The sequence below is a fragment of the Macaca thibetana genome, chromosome 15, assembly GCF_024542745.1.
Source record: "Macaca thibetana thibetana isolate TM-01 chromosome 15, ASM2454274v1, whole genome shotgun sequence".
Classification (NCBI taxonomy): domain Eukaryota; kingdom Metazoa; phylum Chordata; class Mammalia; order Primates; family Cercopithecidae; genus Macaca; species Macaca thibetana.
In genome coordinates, this window is record NC_065592.1 from 87205545 (window position 1) to 87226147 (window position 20603).

Here is a 20603-nt window from a genome sequence, read left to right on the forward strand (position 1 = left end):
CTGGTATTCAGTGACCAAAAAGAAGATTTAACCTGTTTGACATTCATTATTAAGTATGGCAAACTGAAGTCATATCCTTGTCGGCCTTTTTTTTTTTTTTCATGATGAAATTATCTTTTGTCATCCTGTTTTAAAGCTTGATCTCCTGTGAAGATTCTCTGGACTTTCTTCAGTTCTAATAGGATTTTGTGTGTTTGTTTTTTGTCCAGCTGTAGAACCCAAAATACATGCAATCTTGTAGGTCTGGAAAAATTGCAGTTACCATGCCCAGTGGTAATATTGTACTAATTAATCTCTAGTCAACTTCCTGAAGAGGCCCCACATTCTGTTGCCCTTGTCCATTGCAAAACAACTGGCTTATGAGATAGTATTCAACAACATCAGTATCCAATCTCTAAGGGATAAGATGGAGCATTACAATGAGTTTTCCCATCCACATCTCTCTACATGGTTTTCCTACAGTCTTTTTCTACTTGGAATTAGCCTAGCCAGGACATCTTACAATTATTTGCAAACCTGTTTCTAAAATTCACCAACCAAGCACTGATAGAGTAGGACCTAGACACTGCTGAAGAACGTTTACTACAGCTTAGAGACTTTAAGTAGATAGCTCAGCCTTTTTTATTAACTCACTCTATGTTTTGGGGCAAAACATTTAGTCTTACTTCACTTAAGTCTTCTTTTTGGTATGAAGTATATGAAGAACAAGAATTCATTAAGTTCTCAAAAATAAGGATTTCTAGTAAACTAGAGTACATACAGGACACAAACATGAGGAAAACTATTTCTCAAACTACCAGCTATCTATATCTTATCTCACTCCTTGAACGTTGAACTTATGTAGCTAGAGGTGAACTCATTCACATCTCTAATTCCTCAGTTCCAAGGGTGCAATCAAAGCAGATCACTGGAGAACTTCTGAAAACAATTATTGTTTCTGATATTTTCTTTAAAAGGATTTATGTTGAGATCCTTTTTGGTTGACATTTCTCTTCTTTCTATAATTTCATCAGTGAAAAAACAGTCATTATGTTTGGGACACATCATATTTTTAAGAACTCTAGGAAAAATAAAATTAAAATATAAAATACAGACTTATGTAGTTCTTAATACTCACTCTGTGTCTCATTTTATTTGGTTTCATAAGTATGTGTACTCCTTAGGCTTGGCCATAACCTAAAGCCTATAGACTTAGGTTTGATGTCAAAGGTAAATGTCCTTAGCAGTCAACTAAATTATTCTTGATAATTTAAGATAACAGATGAGGCTGAGAATTTTGAGATGGTTAGTCATGTGAACAAATGTATTGGAGGGCAGCCTTATGAAACAGTCACTTATTCTCTCAAAAAAAAAAAAAAAAAAAAAAGAAAGAAAGAAAACCACACACACACACACACACACACACATATATTGGGTGAGCAGAACAACAGAAGTTATTAATTTTATTTAGTTTATTATCTCTTAGTATTCTTACACTGAAAAAAAATTCACTAAAAAGTCTCATTTACTTTTGTTATAATTATCAGAGGCAATAGCAACTAGTAATAATGAAATCTTACATGTTTGTCTACGCTTTTAACTTCTTCTAACCACCCTCATCTTTGTGGTGGACAGGGCAGGTACAATTATGTCCATTATTCAAAAGGAAACTGTGGCCATAGGAGATAAGTCATCTTCGCAGATTCCTCTGGGGAGACCCCAGATCTTCTGTGAGAATCAAAGATATTAACTGGGATGTGAGGCCAATCTGGCTGTGACATCTGTCACCCCATTGATCGCCAGGGTTGATTCGGCTGATCTGGCCAGCTAGGCAGGTGTCCCCTTCCTGCCTCACCACTCCATGTTCATCCCTCCCAAAGCTGCACGCTCGGGTGGTCGCTCAGTCGCAGAAGACGACCATCCTCGACAGAGGACCAATCTTCCGTCAAGGGTATAGGAGTAGCTGCGCTCCCCTACTAGAATCTCTAAACGAGCTCTCAAAGATACTAACTGGTTTTCCTGAAGACACACTACTGGAAGAAAATGTAACTCGAGTACAGAATTTTATACAAAACTAACATTAAACTCCATAAAGCAAGTAAAGTAAATTTACCTTTAACCAAGAGTTCTTCCTCATTTTCAGGCGCCCCATCCACATGTCCGTCAGTAGCATTTGGGTACAAGTATGTGAAACAAAGGGTCGTAATCCTCCCGACACGGCCAGTTTCAGGCAGGTCGAATTGCTCCAGTTCCTGAGTTCATACGTCAACAGCGTCATGGCCATGCGCTCATTCTGCTTGAATGCCTTCTCCAACAAGTCCAGAGCCAGCTGGCCAAACTGTCTGCCATGAAGGTGGCAAATGAAGAAAACAAAGGCAGGTGAGAGAGCTGCATTATTAGAAACATTTTAGAACATTTAGAAACATTGTAAAAGATTGGATGTGAGACTCAGAAAATATCAATTCAGAAGGCTTCTTTCAAAAAAAAACAAAAAAAAGCCAACAACACCAAACAGCAGATTAATAATCTTAGTTTCCAGAAACTATTTGAAAAGGAATTACTGCTCACTAATGAGATTTTTCTCCCTTTCCTGAAGGAACAGAACTAGGAGGTTTACATTGTAGCATACAGAATTTAATTTACACCTGAGCTATTCATGGGGAGTAGCCACTCCACATTATTGGACATAGCTTGGTTTGGGACTTACACATAGGCTTATACATAGCTTGGTTGGGACTCCCTAATAAGATCTAATAAAGTTTTGTTTTTGTTTGTTTTGTTTTGTTTTGTTGCTTTTTTGGACAAAAAAGACCATTCAGAACCCAACTAGCAAGTGAGGAAAGCTATGGAATCACTTTTTTAAAAAAAGATTTTATAAAATACCTACATGACTTAAGAAAGCTATAGACCTAGAACTAGAGACACCCTCATGTGATTTTCGAGGAGAATGTTTCTTCTGAAAGGTAGACATTGTCATTCTCTGGAATTTGGGTTTTTTTTTTTTTTTTTTTTTTTTTTTTTTGGTAGAGACAGGGTCTTGCTATGTTGCCCAGGCTGGTCTTGAACTCCTGGCCTCAATCAATCCTCCCATCGTGGTGTCCCAAAGTGCTGAGATTACAGGTGTGAGCCACTACACCCAGCCTGGGAATTTTTTCTTTTTTTTTTTGATGGAGTCTTGCTCTGTCACCAGGCTGGAGTGCAGTGGCACAATCTCAGCTCTCTGCAACCTCTGCCTCCAGCCTGGGAATTTTTTCTTTTTCTTTTTTGATGGAGTCTTGTCCTGTCGCTAGGCTGGAGTGCAGTGGCACAATCTCAGCTCACTGCAACCTCTGCCTCCAGCCTGGGAATTTTTTAAATCAAAATTATAAATTAGTTTCCACTGATTCTAGCTTTCATGCTTTCTTCACTACTATAACACTTTAGTAACTTAAAAACCAAAAGCATTTTTAACTTCTATTTTCCACCATTACTCTCTGGTTCTTTAACAAAATGCATTTATTTGTTTTCCCTCCTGAGAGATACTTAATGAAAACAATGTCTTACTTTAATTTAGCATCGAAGAGTTCTGAGTTAGGGGGAGTTTTCAAAATCATTAATTGAACATTTCATAGGTAGGAAACTAAAGCCCCGAAATCTGGTCAACTGACTTGTCTAATTAGTCAACAGCTGGACTAGAACTCAAGTCCCCTGACTTGAAGGCCACCTCTCCTTCCTTTACTTCACAAAGCTCCTTAGAATTCTTGAAGACCCTTTTAATAGGAGAGTCCATAAAATGCATGGCAGTAAGTCCATTTGTCCTACAAGTTTAAAGATGAGAGAGATAAAAGTGTCTAACCATTCTAAGAAGTGTTGATGTTTAGTATGAAGTGAAGAGAGAACACTTACTTTGAGTAATTCTTCAACTCTTCTGAGGCATCATCCACCATGTGACTCTCCTTAGCTTCATGGGCCATTGCCCGGTAGAGGATACACGCAATCACTGCTTTAACCGTGGCCTCCTCTCCATGCTGCCAGAAGAACATGGCCATCTTCTGCCTTTTCATCAGCACAGCCCAAACCAGCAGGTCACTGTAAGGGTAAATAAAGCCAGTAGACTCAGGGTCATCTGATACATTTTGTTCTTTTGACTTCTTCCTTGATTTATGAAGGACTACAGACTTTTCCTGTTGGAAAATAAAATAGGAATGAGTTTTCAAATACTCAGATGCATGATGTTTTACCTAATTCAACACAGCAGGTGTCCTACAGATTTTTTTTAAATCACTACTGAAAAAGAGATGGAAACAATAATAAGATTCTACAAGCCAGCAAGCAAAATTTAGATCATAAAAGGTAATCTATTTCTTGTTGCATTTAACAGATCCAGAGTCCCTGAACTGATATATCTTAAGGTCATTTAGCATAACTTAAAGCAGTACCTCTTTAGGATATACCCAGAGTGCTTAATATGAGTTTGAAAGATGGGTGGGTAGGGGGAGATATAACAATACCTGAGAAATGGTTGCATCTTCCTCAAAATAATAACCACAGTGCAGTATGATGAGTGCTGAATTAGAGACTACATGATAACTTTTAATTTCTCAAGGAAATGGGTCAAAATAACATATTGGATACATGAGAATGATGTATTTTTAAAAAGCTCTAACCTCACTTAGCAAATAGATTCATTATCTTTCCTTTGGGAAAACATCCCTAGTGTAGCCAACATGTATTCAAATAGATTGATTTGAAGTTTCTTTTCCTTTAATTCTGATTATCTTTATCAGCAACGGTAACAGGTGATCATGAAATACCATTCTCCACCTGATAAATCCCCACTTACCATGCCACTCTACCTCCTCACGTACTCCTATATCATTTTGTGTGTCTCTATCTCTGGGCTCATCATACTGCACTATGGTTATGACTTTGAGGAAGATGAGACCATTTCTCAGACACCGTTATATCCTCCCCTCCCCACCTACCCTCCAAGTTCAACCAAGCACTCAGTATAATGCCTGGCAAATACTAAAGATTCAATAATTATTCTTTTTAATTTAAGAGGTCATAGCAAAAAATTATAATCCATTTCCTCTATTTCTATAAATAAAAGGAATTCATGTTCATTGATGATGACCAACGGTAATTTTATGAACTACCTCTTTCATACCAGTGGCTATGGAAAGCAAACCTCTTTCAGCTAACATAATAACCATTTGCATGGAAATTCTTGAGCAAAAGCATTTATTCTCAGAGTAAAGTGGGATTGGAGGAGTATGAGACTAGGAGGAATAACAATGTTGTACACACACGCACACACTCATCATCATCATCATTATCATGCTGTAATATTAGATTTATGTTAATTTCAAGAAAGCCTCAAAAAGGAAAAATTTTTAAAAAGAAGATGCAAAAGGTCAGTGCAACAGAGAAGTGAAGGAAAAGAAGGAAACAGACTTCACATCCAACTGGCCTTGGGGAACAAGACATCAGAGTATGGTGTTGGGTTAATGATCACATTTTTTAAGTACCATCCCACAGATCACCTGACTGAGTCACTGTCTAGACACAGCAGGGATGGCAACAAGGAAAAGAGGCTAAAGTGCAAGCCCAGAGCATCACTGCGCCTTTGCTCACTGTTGGTACTGGACAGTTGTGTTATGCTTTTGACTCGCACCATCTGTTTATGGCACTTATAAATAGTCCCTCTATTTACACCTCCCTTTCTTTGATGTAAATGAAGAAACAGTCTCGAGTTGTAAAAAAAACATTTTTCTTTCAAGTCTAAAAACAAGTAAATGGTACCTTGAATTTGTATGGCTGTGCAGTTCTAATGAACTGGGAGTGCGGCGTGCTTTCTGCAGACTCATTTCTATTTCCTGAGGAGCGTCTCCGGTGCTGGGAAAGGTTTGGAACAAAGCTGGTCACTCTCTGGCACATGTTATTATTTCATTTTTAAAATAAGACAAAATGAGGGGAGAAGATTATAGTGGTCACAATATTTTAATTCTAGACAATAACACAAAACCAAATATAATGTTGTGTCCTACCAAATAGCCATGCCTCTGTCTCTCATCCATGATTAGCACCCAACAAGAGCCTCTAATGATCTCATTGTGCATTTTGTTATTTCCTAACATCTTAGAGAACACACTCTTTTGTTCCCTATTATATATCTGCATTCCTTCACTATGTGGAAATTCCATTAGAATGAATGGATGTTCTCTCCCTGGAACAAGTTCAGAATAAGCAATAAAGATTTACAGTTCTGATAAGAAAAAATTCCCATTCACAAGCAGCTCCAAGGTTAAGGTTAAGACAGAAAGTTATGGAATTTCTCAGGTATTATATAATATCTCCACCGGAACTCCAGTGGCCACCCCCAGCAACAGCACAACTCATTGCCATTAGCATGAAATTTTTATCAACAAGAAACAAAAACAAAAGAAACATTCTTAAAGGGACTAACATAAAATATGATAAAAAGCATAGGCTTTGTTTTTTAAAATGTATTTATTTATTTATTTAGAGACTGGGTCTCACTGTGTTGCCCAGGCTGGTCTCGAATTCCTGGGCTCAAGCAATCCTCCTGCCTTGGCCTCCCAAAGTCTTGGGATTACAGGCATGAGCCACCATGCCCAACCCAAACTATAGGCTTTGAACTGCTTTATTTAAGTTTCTGATTTGTTGAAAAAAGCGAGCATAGAAATGATGAGGTGAAGACTTTTTAAAGGCAACACCCAAATTATTATTACTATTGTAATATAGAATTAATAGTGTCATTATAGTAATTATCATAATGACGATTATTACTAACGATGACTCTGCATCCCTGTGTACCAGGAGCATGGATTTTTCATATATTATTTTATGTAATCCTTCTGACAAATTTATAAAAGGAGCATTACTATTCCCATTTATAGATGAGGAAACATGCACAGAGAAGTTAAGCTTCATGTTCAAGATTACATAGCGACTAAAGAGCAAAACTAGGAGGCAATCCTAGCCAGATGTCTCTGACTCCAAAATCATGTGCTTGTAACTACTACAGTCTAGTTTAATATGACACACAATCAACTCTGCACTCCACTGAAGACAATCCAAGAAACGGGTGACTTCATACTGGCAGGCCATTTGAAGAAAGGGCACTTAAGGGAACTTCCCTAGCAAGCTCCACACTGAGCTGCACCAACGCCACAGTCAGTCCTCCTACTTGCCACCAGGAATCTCACAGCAATGTCTAAATGAAGTAGCTGACCTCCTTAAGTGTATCCTTATGCCTTTGAAATCTTAATTTTTCTGTGTCGGATTTGGGTTTCCTGTTTTGCTTTTTCATTTCTGAAAGCTAAGCTGGGCTTTCACGTCACTTGACTCTTTATAAAGGATCCCAAGTAGCTTGATATTCTCTGCTGTTTATGGGATCTTACCCCAAACTGCCTTTCCAGTCTCCTCCCTTAAAACCATATGACACTGATTCTCCAGCAACAAAGGTCTCCTTGTCACAGCAGAAACATACCTGAATACCCAAAGGCTGTGCCCTTTACTGCTCCTTCTCTTCTCTCAACAAAAATACCCAAAACTACATTTTCTAATCCTCCCCTCATCTTCTAATAAGAATGAGTTTCCTCAGGTTGCTAATCCATAATGGCAATTTCAAGAAATAGGCAGTTTCCTCTGCTAACTACTAACCAACAACTCTAATTTTACATTCCTAGACTCTTCAAACTATCATGGAAAATAAAATATGTATCACTTGTGTTTTTAAGGACAGTCTACACACATCTGTCAATATAATCACTACATGCTTATACCAAGTTTGTTATCTCCAGACTATGGACTGTGATGAGTTTACATATCTAATCTGATTAAGCTTTTGATATCAGTATTTTCAGAAGAAAAAGAAAGAAAAGGAAAAAAAAAGAACTGGTCATCTCTCCCTCTAACCTGCCTCATCACATCACTTCCAAGTCACTCTAGCATGTATTATATACTGTTTTATATTATGGCTAGTTATTCATAAATCAGTTGAAGAGTTTCCAAACTTCTGATCCTTATGCATCCCAGGCCAACACTGCAACACTTAGTACAGTGTTATACTTCACATACAGCAGATAACAAATGTCCATAAATAAAATGACCATTTTAGGAGCTATTTTTGTCTGAACTTCCCAGGCCATTTTTCTAAAACAATTCCTAATCATTCTCAATTTTACTTAGGCACTTTTCAATTACTCTACCTTCTGATTTCTGTAGAGGTTGTTGTAGAGGGCTCTGAAATGTTTTCTAGTGTAGCTGCTGCGATATGCTCTACCAATGAGGTATTCTACCACCAATCCAATGTCAATCAAGGTTATTCGGTAGCCTGAGAGAAGAGTATGCTGCAACAAAAACACGCGACGACTTTTAACTTTTAGTTATCTTCTTCCATTTCTCTTGCCATGCCATTAGAACATAATCAAATTCATTGCAAAGAGGTAGACATACCTTTTAAATATCTTTACAAACTGATTAATTTAAGTGACCAGCTATTGATGCAATCTGCCAGTTCAGAAGGAAAAATATCTTAGCCTTATGCTTTCTCATTTCATAGACATTAAATGTGTGCTTCCATTTATGCATGCTCTCTCTCTCTAACTCTTGCCCTCACTCTCCTTATCATGCACACAAACATATATACACACACATTTGAGTAAAATACATTTAAATTTTTTTTATTCCATATGGAGTTCCTAACTGGAAGTAAGAGAAAAACATTAAACAAGTAGAAAAAAAAAACAAACAAATATGTATATAGAGAGTTTTTTTAACTAGAAATAATATAGCTACTCCAACAGAAGTAAAAACCATAAAGTCTACACTGAATGTGTGTGATCCAAAATCAACACTGGATTAGCTTTTCAGCTTCTCTCTTTGTTGAAATGGATATAACACTTTGCACTGCACTGACTACATCATATGTAAAACAAGAACATGGGAGGAAGTAGAACAAATGAAAACAAGGAATATAGAATGACAGAGTCAAATTCGATATTAAAACATAAGGCTTAGGCAGCCAGGTTCTTCCTTGAATTGAACTTAATTCAGTATAGACAGTATAGTGCTTTCTATATTTCAGGACATATTTGGGGGTCTTTGTGTCTACAATCCACTTTCCCTATGGTCCAAAATCCCACAAGATATATTACAAGGGTATTGAAGTTGTCAGCGTGCATGTCTGTCTTCCTTTACAGACTGTGTGGAAGGTTCTGTCTTTGTCTACCCAGAGTTTAGCATATGCACTTGGCCGAGCTGAGTAACTATCTGAAACTCTATACAGGCATACCTTAGAGACATCGTGGGTGCAGTTTGAGACCACCACAATAAAGAGAATATTGCAATAAAGCAAAACAAACAAACAAACAAAACCATGAGGCTGTGCCAAGACAAGTGTTATGGTCGGTTGGCAGGAGGGCTGAGTGGTAGATTTCCAAGTATGCGGGTCCTAGTCTAAATGAAAATTATTTTGACTCCTTAAATCGCACTTTACTACCTCTTCATAACTCTTCACTTTTGAACTGCCCATTTACAGTAAATTTTTAAAGGCACACAGAGTGTTGAACAAGGTCTCTGAAATGAAGATTGTGACTAATGTTCACAAAGCTTGGATCAAGAAATAAGGTTATATATGTACGAATTTAAATAATTTAATTTTTCTTTTTTACATTCATAATTTACTTTTTTCAAAGAATGCCAGAAGTAATGCTCTTATTGCTGCTAGTTAGAACATATTTAACCTAGTTCATCACTTTTTTACAGTTTACTGTGGCAGAGTTTAAGAAAAAAATTAAAGAAAATCATTTTCATATTGCACAAATCAATACAAACTAAATTTACATGAGTATGGACACTTTTGCTTACTGCTAATTTGCCAAGGAATAGGCGGGACACGGTGGCTCACGCCTGTAATCCCAGCACTTTGGGAGGCCAAGGCAGGTGAATCACCTGAGGTCAGGAGTTTCAGACCAGCCTGGCCAACATGGTGAAACTCCATCTCTACTAAAAATACAAAAAAGTAGCCGGGCATGGTGGCAGGCGCCTATAATCCCAGCTACTCGGGAGGCTGAGGCAGGAGAATAGCTTGAACCTGAGAGGTGGAGGTTGCAGTGAGCTGAGATTGCACCATTGCACTCCAGCCTGGGCAACAAGAGCAAAACTCCATCTCAAAAAAAAAAAAAGAAAAGAAAAAATTACCAAGGAAATGTCTTCCTTTCACTCTGACTCTCCCGCCACATCAACATAACCTGAAAGCTCACATTCCTTCTAACAAAATATCAGACTTTGGAAAAATAAGAGAATTTTAAAAATGTGCCTTGGATTTTAACCATAGTGACAAATAAAAAGTACTCCCAATGTTCAGGTGATGTGGATAAAAGTCATTGGTAATGGAAAGACAAGAAACTGAGGTATAAAAGTTTGTTAAAGTTGGCAGGTTTTGGTAACTAATGGGGAATCAAATACTTTAAGTTTGACCTAAATCACAGTTCATTGAGAACACCATGAGCAAAACATGACCAAGAGTATAGAACAGGGAGGGGAGCCACCTGACTGCCTAGAGCAATGCACACTCACAGAAGCAGCTGGAGAGTGCCGGAACTATCACTGACATCAAAAACAATGGAAATCACTTATTAGTCCTCCAATAAGGATAACGCAACCACAGAGTTCTTTACTTCCAGCTGGTATCATCATCATAGGCACCACCATTGTATCGTGGTAAGCTGAAGTCTGGTGAGAAGCATTGCATGTCTCTGATTCATGGCTTTTTATTAGTAAATATCACCTAACTGGTGGATCAAGTTTTTTAAAACATAAAGTAAACTAAGGAAAAAAGTCTAAGAGTGTGGTTTGTTGATAAAATTGTTCAAATCAAGGTAAAGAAGATAGGTAATTAACAAAACAATCCAAATCTGCATTGTACAAAGCAAAATTCAGTGACTCCTCCAACACAAAGCTAAGGCGATATATAAAGACATGTTCACGCCTTCTTAATTAGGTTACCTGTTTCACATCTTGGACGAGATGGTGCAAGAGTGTGTTAGTAGGTCCTTGTTTCTGAAATAAAGAACAAAAGGAGGAATTATTCTCTTTAATTACCATGTGCTGGGAGGTAAAACCTTTATTTCAGAATGCATAAGTAACTCAGAATACTGAAAGTTTTGTTCAACATTTTTGGTAACGAAGCTTAAGCCAATTAATTCTAAAGGTGTTTTCCAAGAGAAGATGTAATTATATGAAATATTTTTCAAAGCAAGATGCAAATATGTAGATAGTAAAGACTTCATGTGATAAGAGACAGAAATGAATCTTAGGTAATTGATTACCATCCTTTAACATACAATTACAAATCCTATCATACAAGCACATTCTATCAACAAATATTTATTGAAAACTTACTACGTTCAATCAGGGATTCAGACAAATATAAGCACTATTTTCCTGGAGTGTTTATAATAGAAAAGAGTGGCTACTTACACTAAAAAATAACCAATAATATATGTGTGGGTTCAAAAAGAGTTACAAATAATTGGTACTCTATGAACAAATCATTATGAACTAACTGTAGTAATCAAGAAGACAAGACTTGAATAAATCATTGAAGAAAGAATAAGATTTAAAGGACAACGAAGGCTATTTCGAGAAGTGTGCATGGCTTGAGCAATTGGTGTTTTCACAGTGTGTGGGCCAGGCTAGTTTCAACAAAGGGTTTACATGGGAAAGGTACAGGAACAGTATTTTAATAGTGGCCTTAGGTTGAGATACTTCCAATAATTCAATAAAAGGCAATTTGTTCTTATTCACATTTTAGTCTTTATGTTTTTACTAGGATAAAACAGAATTGGTAAGAATGTTTCTCATTTGGTTGAAGAGTCTATCTATAAACTATCTTTGTACAAGAACATTCAAAAAGGTAAACAAGTCTTAAGCTGATCAATAAATAATCACCGGGCAAGGTGTCAGACCCCTGGCAACAGAAAGTCACTGGTTCACAGGTAGTAGGAAGAATTTACTGACAACAGTATAGGTTTTGAATAAGGAAAGTTTTATTAGAAAGAAAGAATGCTAGAGAAGAGTGCAGAAGGGAGCTTCAGCAAGAGAGAATTGAGCTCATAGCAGTGAATTTTCCTCAGGAGTATTTATGGACCTTAAAGTGGGAGCTTAAGGGTAATTTGAACCATGTTAGCCATGTAGGTAACGATAAATGATTGCATTTGTAGACATTTTGGTGCCTTCATGTCAGGAAGGGTTGCACGACGAGTTTTAACATGCACGCAATTTGAAGATGTATAGAAATTCTAGTTACTTATAAATGTTGGGGAAAGAAGCCTGGAACTAGATCCAGCTTCAGATGGGAAGTCCAATTACTTCTCGCTTCCTCGGATAAGGAGTTTTGCCTTAATGGTTTGCTTGATGATCATTGCTCTTCTCGAATCTGGAGGGAAATGATTGATGAAATGTTCCATACTCACTGTATTATAGAGCTCTTCCAGTCGAGGGATGGTAAGAAAGCAATGGAGGTTCACTCCATATTCTATTAAGAGTTTCACAAAATCCACTCGATCCATCACTAAAGCATCTAACATTGCTTGTTCCAGGGCATCAGGCTTCAGAAAGTACAAATAAGAAATGTAAAGACAATTAAGAAAGTAGAAATAACTAAAGAATTACATGTTTTTGAACTCAAAATTTGAACACAAACACAACAATTTTAAAATAAAGTCCTGCCATCAGTGGGTACAGAAAAAAAAAAAGGAAAAAAAATTTAATTACAGTATTACTAGGTCAGGCTCAGGGGCGCACACCTGTAATCCTAGCACTCTTGGAGGCTGAGGCAGGTGGATTGCTTGAGTTTAGGTGTTCCAAACCAGCCTCGGCAACACAGCAAAACCATGTCTCTACCAAAAATACAAAAATTATCCAGGCATAGTGGCATGCACCTGTGGTCCCAACTAATTGGGAGGCTGATGTGGGAGGAATAATTGAGCCCAAGGGGTCAAGGCTGCAGTGAGCCACGAATGCACCACTACACTTCAACCTGGGCAACAGGGCGAGACCCTGTCTTGAATGAATGAATGAATGAATGAATGAATGGTCTTAGTAAGAAATGTGCAGGACTTCAGTGAAGACATCTTGAATAAATAAAAAAAGTCCCATGTACTTGGATGGGAAAACTGATTATTGTAAAGATTTCAAAGGTTCCCAAATGAACGTACGGGCTTAATGCAATTCTGATAGACATTCAAGGCTTCTTCTTCTTCTTTTGTTTTTGCTACTTGTCATGTGTTCATTTAAACTCTACCTGGCTTCTGGGTACCAATGGCAAGTTGAACACGCTCATCTAATTTTTCTCCCACTCAAAACTTCATTAAAACTACAGTAAAGGGATTTTTGTTATGAAATAAATCTACAAGCACAAGGAGGACAAGAGTGGAGACAAGAATGCAACATTTTGGAAGCTGGAAAGCAATGGTCAGGTCGTAATTGACTGAGCAGTCACCAGAAAGCCAAATAGTAGAAGTGGAAAATGTCAAGAGACAAACAGATACTTACTACAGAATTCCAACAGCAACAAAATACATGCATACATGCTGAATCCCTAATGTTGGGGTCTCTCCAGTCATCTTTCCCCTTTGATTCCCATAACACTAGCAACAAGGCTTACACCTTCCAGTCAGGGAATTAGAGGATTCTTTTCTGATAATGTCACCAATACAAGAGAAAAGACATAAATATGTTGGTATCTGGGCGCCCCTGAACTAAGGGCAGTCAGAACACCCTACTGTGAAACTCAAACCTATAAGCAAGCTCCAACTGCAGGCTCGGAATTTCCAAAGAGCCTTTTATCCACTACACTTTAACAAAAAGACCAAAACCAACCGAATCAAAAAACATCAACTAGCAGGAAGCAGACAATGTAAGAAGAAGAAAACTTCAAAAGAGCTCTCATTAATATCCTCAAAAAGGTAAAAGAAGATATTGTATTCTGGGCTGGGCACAGGGGCTCATGCCTGTAATCCCAGCACTTTGGGAGGCTGAGGAGGGCAGATCACCTGAGGTCAGGAGTTTGAAACCAGCCTGGCCAACATGGTGAAACCCCATCTGTACTAAAAATACAAAAATTAGCCGGGTGTGGTGGCAGGAACCTGTAATCCCAGCTACTTGGGAAGCTGAGGCAGGAGAATTGCTTGAATCTGGGAGGTGGACGTTGCAATAAGCCAAGATTGCACCACTGCACTCCAGCCTGGGCCACAGAGCAAGACTCCATCTGGAAAAGAAAATATTGGATTCTGGATGCTAATGAAAAACACAGGGGAGGGTGCAAACAGGAAGCAAATTTGCTCTCACAAATTAATAGACTGCCAGGCACAGAAAGACAAATTTACATGTGCTCACTCATTTGTAGAAGCTGAAAATTAAAACAATTGAATCCATGGAGATGGAGAGCAGAAGGATGGTTATCAGAAACTAGGAAGAATACTGAGGGGGATAAGGGGGATAATTAATGGGTACCAAAAAATAGTTAGAAAGAATGAATACGATCTAGTATTTGATAGCACAACAGAATGACCATAGTCAATAATAATTTAATTGTACATTTTAAAATAATTAAGGATTATAATTGGATTGTTTGTAACACAAAGGATAAATGCTCGAGGATGGATACCTCATTTATCTTGATGTGATTATTATACATTGTATGCCTGTATCAAAATATCCCAGATACCCCATAAATATATACACCCACTATGAACCCACAACAACTAAAAACTAAAAAAAGAAGAAATTAATAGATTCACAGTATGCTACCAGAAAAAGAGAAGCTTCATAGAAGGCTTAAAAATTAAAGTTGAGGCTCAGACCTGTAATCCCAGAACTTTGAGAAGCTGAGGCAGGTGGACTGCTTGAGCCCAGGAGTTCAAGACCAGCCTAGCCAACATGGCAAACCCCCATCTCTACTAAAAATACAAAAATTAGCCTGGCGTAGTGGCACACACCTGTGGTCCCAGCTACTCAGGAGGCTGAGGTGGGAAGATCGCTTGTGTGTGGGAGGTGGAGGTTGCAGTGAACTGAGATCATGCCACTGCACTCCAGTCTAGGTAACAGAGTGAGACCCTATCTCAAAAATAAATAAATACATAAATAAATAAATAAAATTAAAATAAAAAAATAAAGTCAAGCAAAGTTACCAAAGGAAAAATAGGAAACATGGGAGGAAAAAGATAAGAATATTAGAGAAGCAGTCCATAAGGTCCAATATTCAAATAATAGGAATTACAAAAGAGAACAACGGGGGTGTGTGTTACGGGACAGAATAGAATGGAATGCAATGAAAACATATGATTGGCAGGTGGAAATCATGTGCCCAACAAAATGGATACACAGACTCACAACAACACACATCATAACACTGGAAAAGAAAGACTTTTTTTTTTTTTTTTTTTAACTTCCAGAGAGGGGAAAAAAAATGGTGACAAAGAATCTGGAAAAAAAAAAAAAAAGTGTTTACTTCTCAATAGAAATTCTGGGTGCTGCAAGCTAGGCATTCAAATTTCTATAGTAAAAAATAGTTTAAGTAATGAATTAAAATACAGCCAAACATGTAAGTCCTCAAAATATGTATCTCTCATACTCCCTTTCTCAGGAACTTACTGAAACATGTATACCATCAAAATAAATGAGTAAACAAAGAGGAAGACAAGGGACATAGAAGACATGCCGTCTAACATGGGAAAGAGGCAAGGGAATCCTCAAGATGATGAGTGTGCATCCCGGGATGACAGCTGCGCACCGGGAGGAGAGGCAACCGGTCCACATTGCAGCCGTGAGGCCCACAAGACAGAAGTGTTGAAAAATTTCTAAAACTGATGAACCAAAATACAGCAATATGACATTATTTAGAAATATGGAGCTTTATAAGCATTAGAAAAATCAAAACCGTCCTAGGTACTAGCTCTTGTGATTAACAGGGCAGAGAACTACCATCTTTTAAAATTGCCTTTTAATATCATTTGATATTTTAAACAATGTGCATGTATTAATTAGCTTGGTCCAAAAATAATATACCTGTATTATAGCCACAACTATCATTTTTTAAAATGAAATATTAATAGTGATTATCATTAGCATTATGGGCAGCCTTTCTTCTTTTTTATGTTTTCACTAATTTCTAATGTGAGCACTTACTACATTTTAAAGCAGGAAATAAACTTTGAGTTTTAAATAACAAGATAGAAATCTACCCAAAAATCAATTAAAAATCATACGCCAGGCACAGTGGCTCATGCCTGTAATCCTGGCACTTTGGGAGACCAAGGTAGCAAGATCATTTGAGGCCAGGAGCTCAAGACCAGCCTGGGCAATATAGCAAATCATTGTCTCAATAAAATAAAATATATTTTACAAAGAAATTAATTGGGCATGGTGGCATGCGCCTGTGGTCCCAGTTACAGTGAGCTATGATCATACCATTGCATGACCTTCTGGGCAACAGAGTGAGCCCTTGTGTCTAAAAGTAAAATAACATAAATAAAATAAAATTAAAACCTTCCATTCTGTCTTTCCCTCAACTTCCCTTTTCAGCTTCAGTTAGATTGCAGAGCCAGGGAAAAAAAAAGAGAAGAAAGTTTTCAGGAAGCAAAGTCGATGGGAGAAGTGTCTTAGCTATCCCAGCTACAGAGATGCTACCCCACACTTCTACCAAACCAATCAATATCTCCTCTCATTTTCTCTTTTGCCTCTTCCTAACAGACCATCACACAAAATATTTTTTCCAAATAACTTCATTTTCACTATACCTTCCAGTGTTGTTCATAAATCAGGATATGTTTCTTGGCAATGTCCACCCTGTCCCAAGCCATTGCCAGATTTAATTGCTCTGACGCTGATAAATTTGTGCCTAGGGTAAAAGAAAGGAACAATCATATATTCTTTTGAAGATATCTACACAAGTAGCACAGAGTACTGTGGAACATGAGAAGCCTAAGTGAGGAACAATTGCAACCCCATCCAGATACTCACCCTTCAGCAAAGCTGTTAGGATTGCTAAGTCAAGGTCTTGCTGCTCTTCAGAGTCAGCGTCAAATATGGTAATCTACAACAGTGAAAGACAGAGAGCTATACATTTGGGGAACTACCAAATAAATGCTTTCAAAGAGTACCCGCAGAATTCAGACTGGAGCTAGTGAATTGAGGATAACATTCTTCTTTAAAACCTTTTTTTACTTATAGGAGAGAAAACTTTTAAACAGAGTAACAAAGAATTATGGGCACTTGGGGGAAAAATACTAAAAATTCCACATGTACAGAGGAAACATTTATGAAGGAATGTTATTACACTATGTACATGCTACAACAAAAAGAACCTCAATGTTAATTTCCAATGTAAATAAAATCATGTCTCCTTTCAAAGAGATAACAAATGAAATCCTCCATTCACCTAGCCTTGGAAACTAAGACTTTTGCTTTTTTCTTCTCTTTTCTTAATTTTTTGTAGAGACAAGTTCTCACTATATTGCCCAGGCTGGTCTTGAATTCCTGGGCTCAGGCGATCCTCCGGTCTCAGCCTCCCAAAGTGCTGCGATTACAGGTGAGTCACCACGCCCAGCCAGACTTGTTTTTTTATGAGAAATGAATCCTCAAGGGTCTCTCATAAAATAATTAAGGTAATTACAGTGGACCCAATGAGCAAGTACCCTGGGCAACACAGAGAGTCTTTGACTCCTTTAAAAACAAGTAAGTTCTTTACTTAGGTTCCAAAGGGTCACCTGCGGGCGCTTAAGGCGCCTGCTCACCCATTCCCACCCTGTGGAGCCTGCTTTCACTTTCAATAAATCTCTGCTTATGTTGCTTCAAACAAAAGTGGGGAGGAGTCACCTGATATTAATGACTGTATCTCAGTCTTTTTAAATTAAAATACATTTCATACAGTAGAAGTAGCTGTTTTAATGAAAAAGCCAAGACTGGCAAGACCTGGTTCCAAGTATGCCACTAACAAGCTAGTCCTAGGTAAATATCGTGAGGCTACTGAATCTCAGGCTCCTCATCCATAAAATGAGAGGAACCTGCTGAATAATCTCTAAGGTATCATAAAGATAAAAAACTATGCATCTATAACTTCACACATTGTTTCCTTTCACCTGACACGCCCTCTATGAGCATGAGTAAAATCATCCCTCAATTGTACAACCCAGTTCCTATCATCTGCAAGCCCTTTGCTGCCTTCTTTTGCCCTCATTGGTCATTACATTGCTTATTAATTATTCTGCTTGATGGCAGGAAGAGGCAAACACAAGGGCAATCTCTTTAACATGTCCTTTTCTTAACTTACTGATTATTGTGGCAAATAGAAAGTGTAGTAGATAAAGAAGATTTCAACTCTTCTGAAACTCAAGTTTCAGATATATATATATATATTTTTCTTTCACTCTTGTTGCCCAGGCTGGAGTGCAATGGTGCGATCTGGGCTCACTGCAACCTCCGCCTCCTGGGTTCAAGCGATTCTCCTGCCTAAGCCTCCCAAGTAGCTGGGATTATAGGCACCCGCCACCATGCCCAGTTAATTTTTGCATTTTTGGTAGAGACAGGGTTTCACCATGTTGGCCAGTCTGGTCTCGAACTTCTGATCTCAGGTGATCCACTCGCCTTGGCCTCCCAAAGTGCTAGGATTACAGGCATGAGCCACCACGCCCAGGCAGATCTGTCATTTCTTAGCTGCATGACTGCAAATCCCTTAAATTCTCTAGTCTTCTGCTTCATCATTTCCAAAATGGAAATAAACAACCACTGCCATATTGAAGTTGCTCACAGGGCTATTTCAAATGAAAAGAATATATTTAGAGGCACGCTGCTAATTATAAACATGGTTGCTATTAATGTTGTTATTGGGCCAACTAAAACCCCAAACAGTTTTCCACATAGATTTTGTCATGCTTCCTCTAGCCACAACATTTCAGTTGGTTTTCTTGAGGCCAGGTACTTAAATATTACTAAAATTCTTATACAATTTGGTCCAGCCTTCAGATTCTAGAAAGATCACCTTGAATCATGACATATCTGCATATTTACTGTAATTGTCAGCTTCACTTCATCTGAGTCATTGATATGAATTGATAATCCAGGCTGTGCACAGTGGCTTAAGCCTGTAATCCCAGCACTTTGGGAGGCTGAGACAGGCAGATCACTTGAGGCCAGGAATTCAAGACCAGCTTGGCCAACACAGTGAAACCCCATCTCTACCAAAACATACAAAAATTAGCCAGGCATGGTGGCGTGCCCCTGTAGACCCAGCTACTTAGGAGGCTGAGGCATGAGAATCACTTGAGCCTGGGAGGTGGAGGTTGCAGCAAGCCAAAATCTCGCCACTGCACTGCAGCCTGGGTGACGGAGTGAGGCCCTGTCTCAAAAATAAAAAAATAAAATAAAAAAAAGAATTGATAATTCATATCATCCAAGTCATTTTGTTCATAGGCTGGGCGTGGTGGCTTATCCCTATAATCCTGGCATTTTGGGAGGCCAAGGCAAGAGGATCACTTGAGTCCAGGAATTCAAGGCTGCAGTAAGCTATGACTGCACCACTGCACTCCAGCCTGGGCAAAAGAGCAAGACCCTATCTTTACCAAATAAATTAATTAATCAAATAAATTAATCTTTTTATCACAGTACCCTAAAACACTAAAACACTAAAAACTTTTCCTGAGTCTACATTATGTCAATAGCCCATAGTTTGTGGGCTCCATTTTTTAGCCCAGAGTTTATTCTCACTATTCCCATTGTCCTATACATTCCCAATGATTTCCTGCAGGATTTGCCCAGGATGCTGTGAGGCAGTCATGTAACTCAGCACCATGAAGCTGTGTTCATTGAAGACACAGAGCTGTTCCTTTACCCTCTGAAAATACATCTGTGTAATTTTCACTAAATCTGAAAACTTTTCTGGAACACTGTTATACTTAGCGCTTTTTCTGTAGTAGAGTCTAGAATTTGAAGCATGGGGAGTACACACAGCAATGACAGTAAGAAGCCAAGTTTACTCAACTAAGAATCAAATTCTGTAGAGTTAGATATACCCAAAATCAAAATGAAAAAAATCCATATTTTTTATTTTTAATTATTTTAATTTTTAAAATTTTTACTTTAAGTTCTGGGATACATGTGCAGGATGTGCAGGTTTGTTACACAGGTAAATGTGTGTCATGGTGGTTTGCTGCACAGATCAACCCATCACCTAGGTATTAAGACCTGCATACATTAGCTATTTATCCTGATTCTCTCCTTCCCTGCTCCTTCCCTGACAGGCCCCTGTGTGTTGTTCCCCTTCCTGTGTCCATCATATTTTTTCTAATTGTGAAAATAAATATTACAATATTTATAAATTAGCAGTTCTTAAGTCAGCTGAATCATCAACTCCTCATACTCACACAATCCCTGTGAACCATACACTCCATTAGAATTTGGAAAAGGTGCTTGGACTGTTTAAGACTAAAGTTGAAAGTGTTCTGAATCATGCAGATGATCTCCTCTTTCACCTGAGGTCGCAGCATCCTGGAAGAGAAATAAATGGTCTTGACACAACCCAGAGAGGGGAATGAGCCGGCAACATCAGTACAAGA

General features: G+C 38.1%; 1 protein-coding gene across 6 annotated transcripts in view; it reads right to left on the reverse strand.

Annotated features, from left to right (window-relative positions):
• The window catches only part of TRPM6 (transient receptor potential cation channel subfamily M member 6), a 193504-nt gene that overhangs the window by 82558 nt on the left and 90343 nt on the right, over positions 1–20603 (reverse strand). For all 6 annotated transcript variants that reach the window (XM_050761467.1, XM_050761466.1, XM_050761470.1 and 3 more), the window contains 9 exons: positions 20412–20535; positions 17014–17086; positions 16791–16891; positions 12465–12599; positions 10996–11049; positions 8196–8336; positions 5764–5856; positions 3865–4142; positions 2093–2321 (listed from right to left, as the gene is read on the reverse strand). In XM_050761467.1, coding sequence (XP_050617424.1) covers positions 2093–2321; positions 3865–4142; positions 5764–5856; positions 8196–8336; positions 10996–11049; positions 12465–12599; positions 16791–16891; positions 17014–17086; positions 20412–20535 — 1228 coding nt within the window. The remainder of the gene's footprint in view (positions 1–2092; positions 2322–3864; positions 4143–5763; positions 5857–8195; positions 8337–10995; positions 11050–12464; positions 12600–16790; positions 16892–17013; positions 17087–20411; positions 20536–20603) is intronic.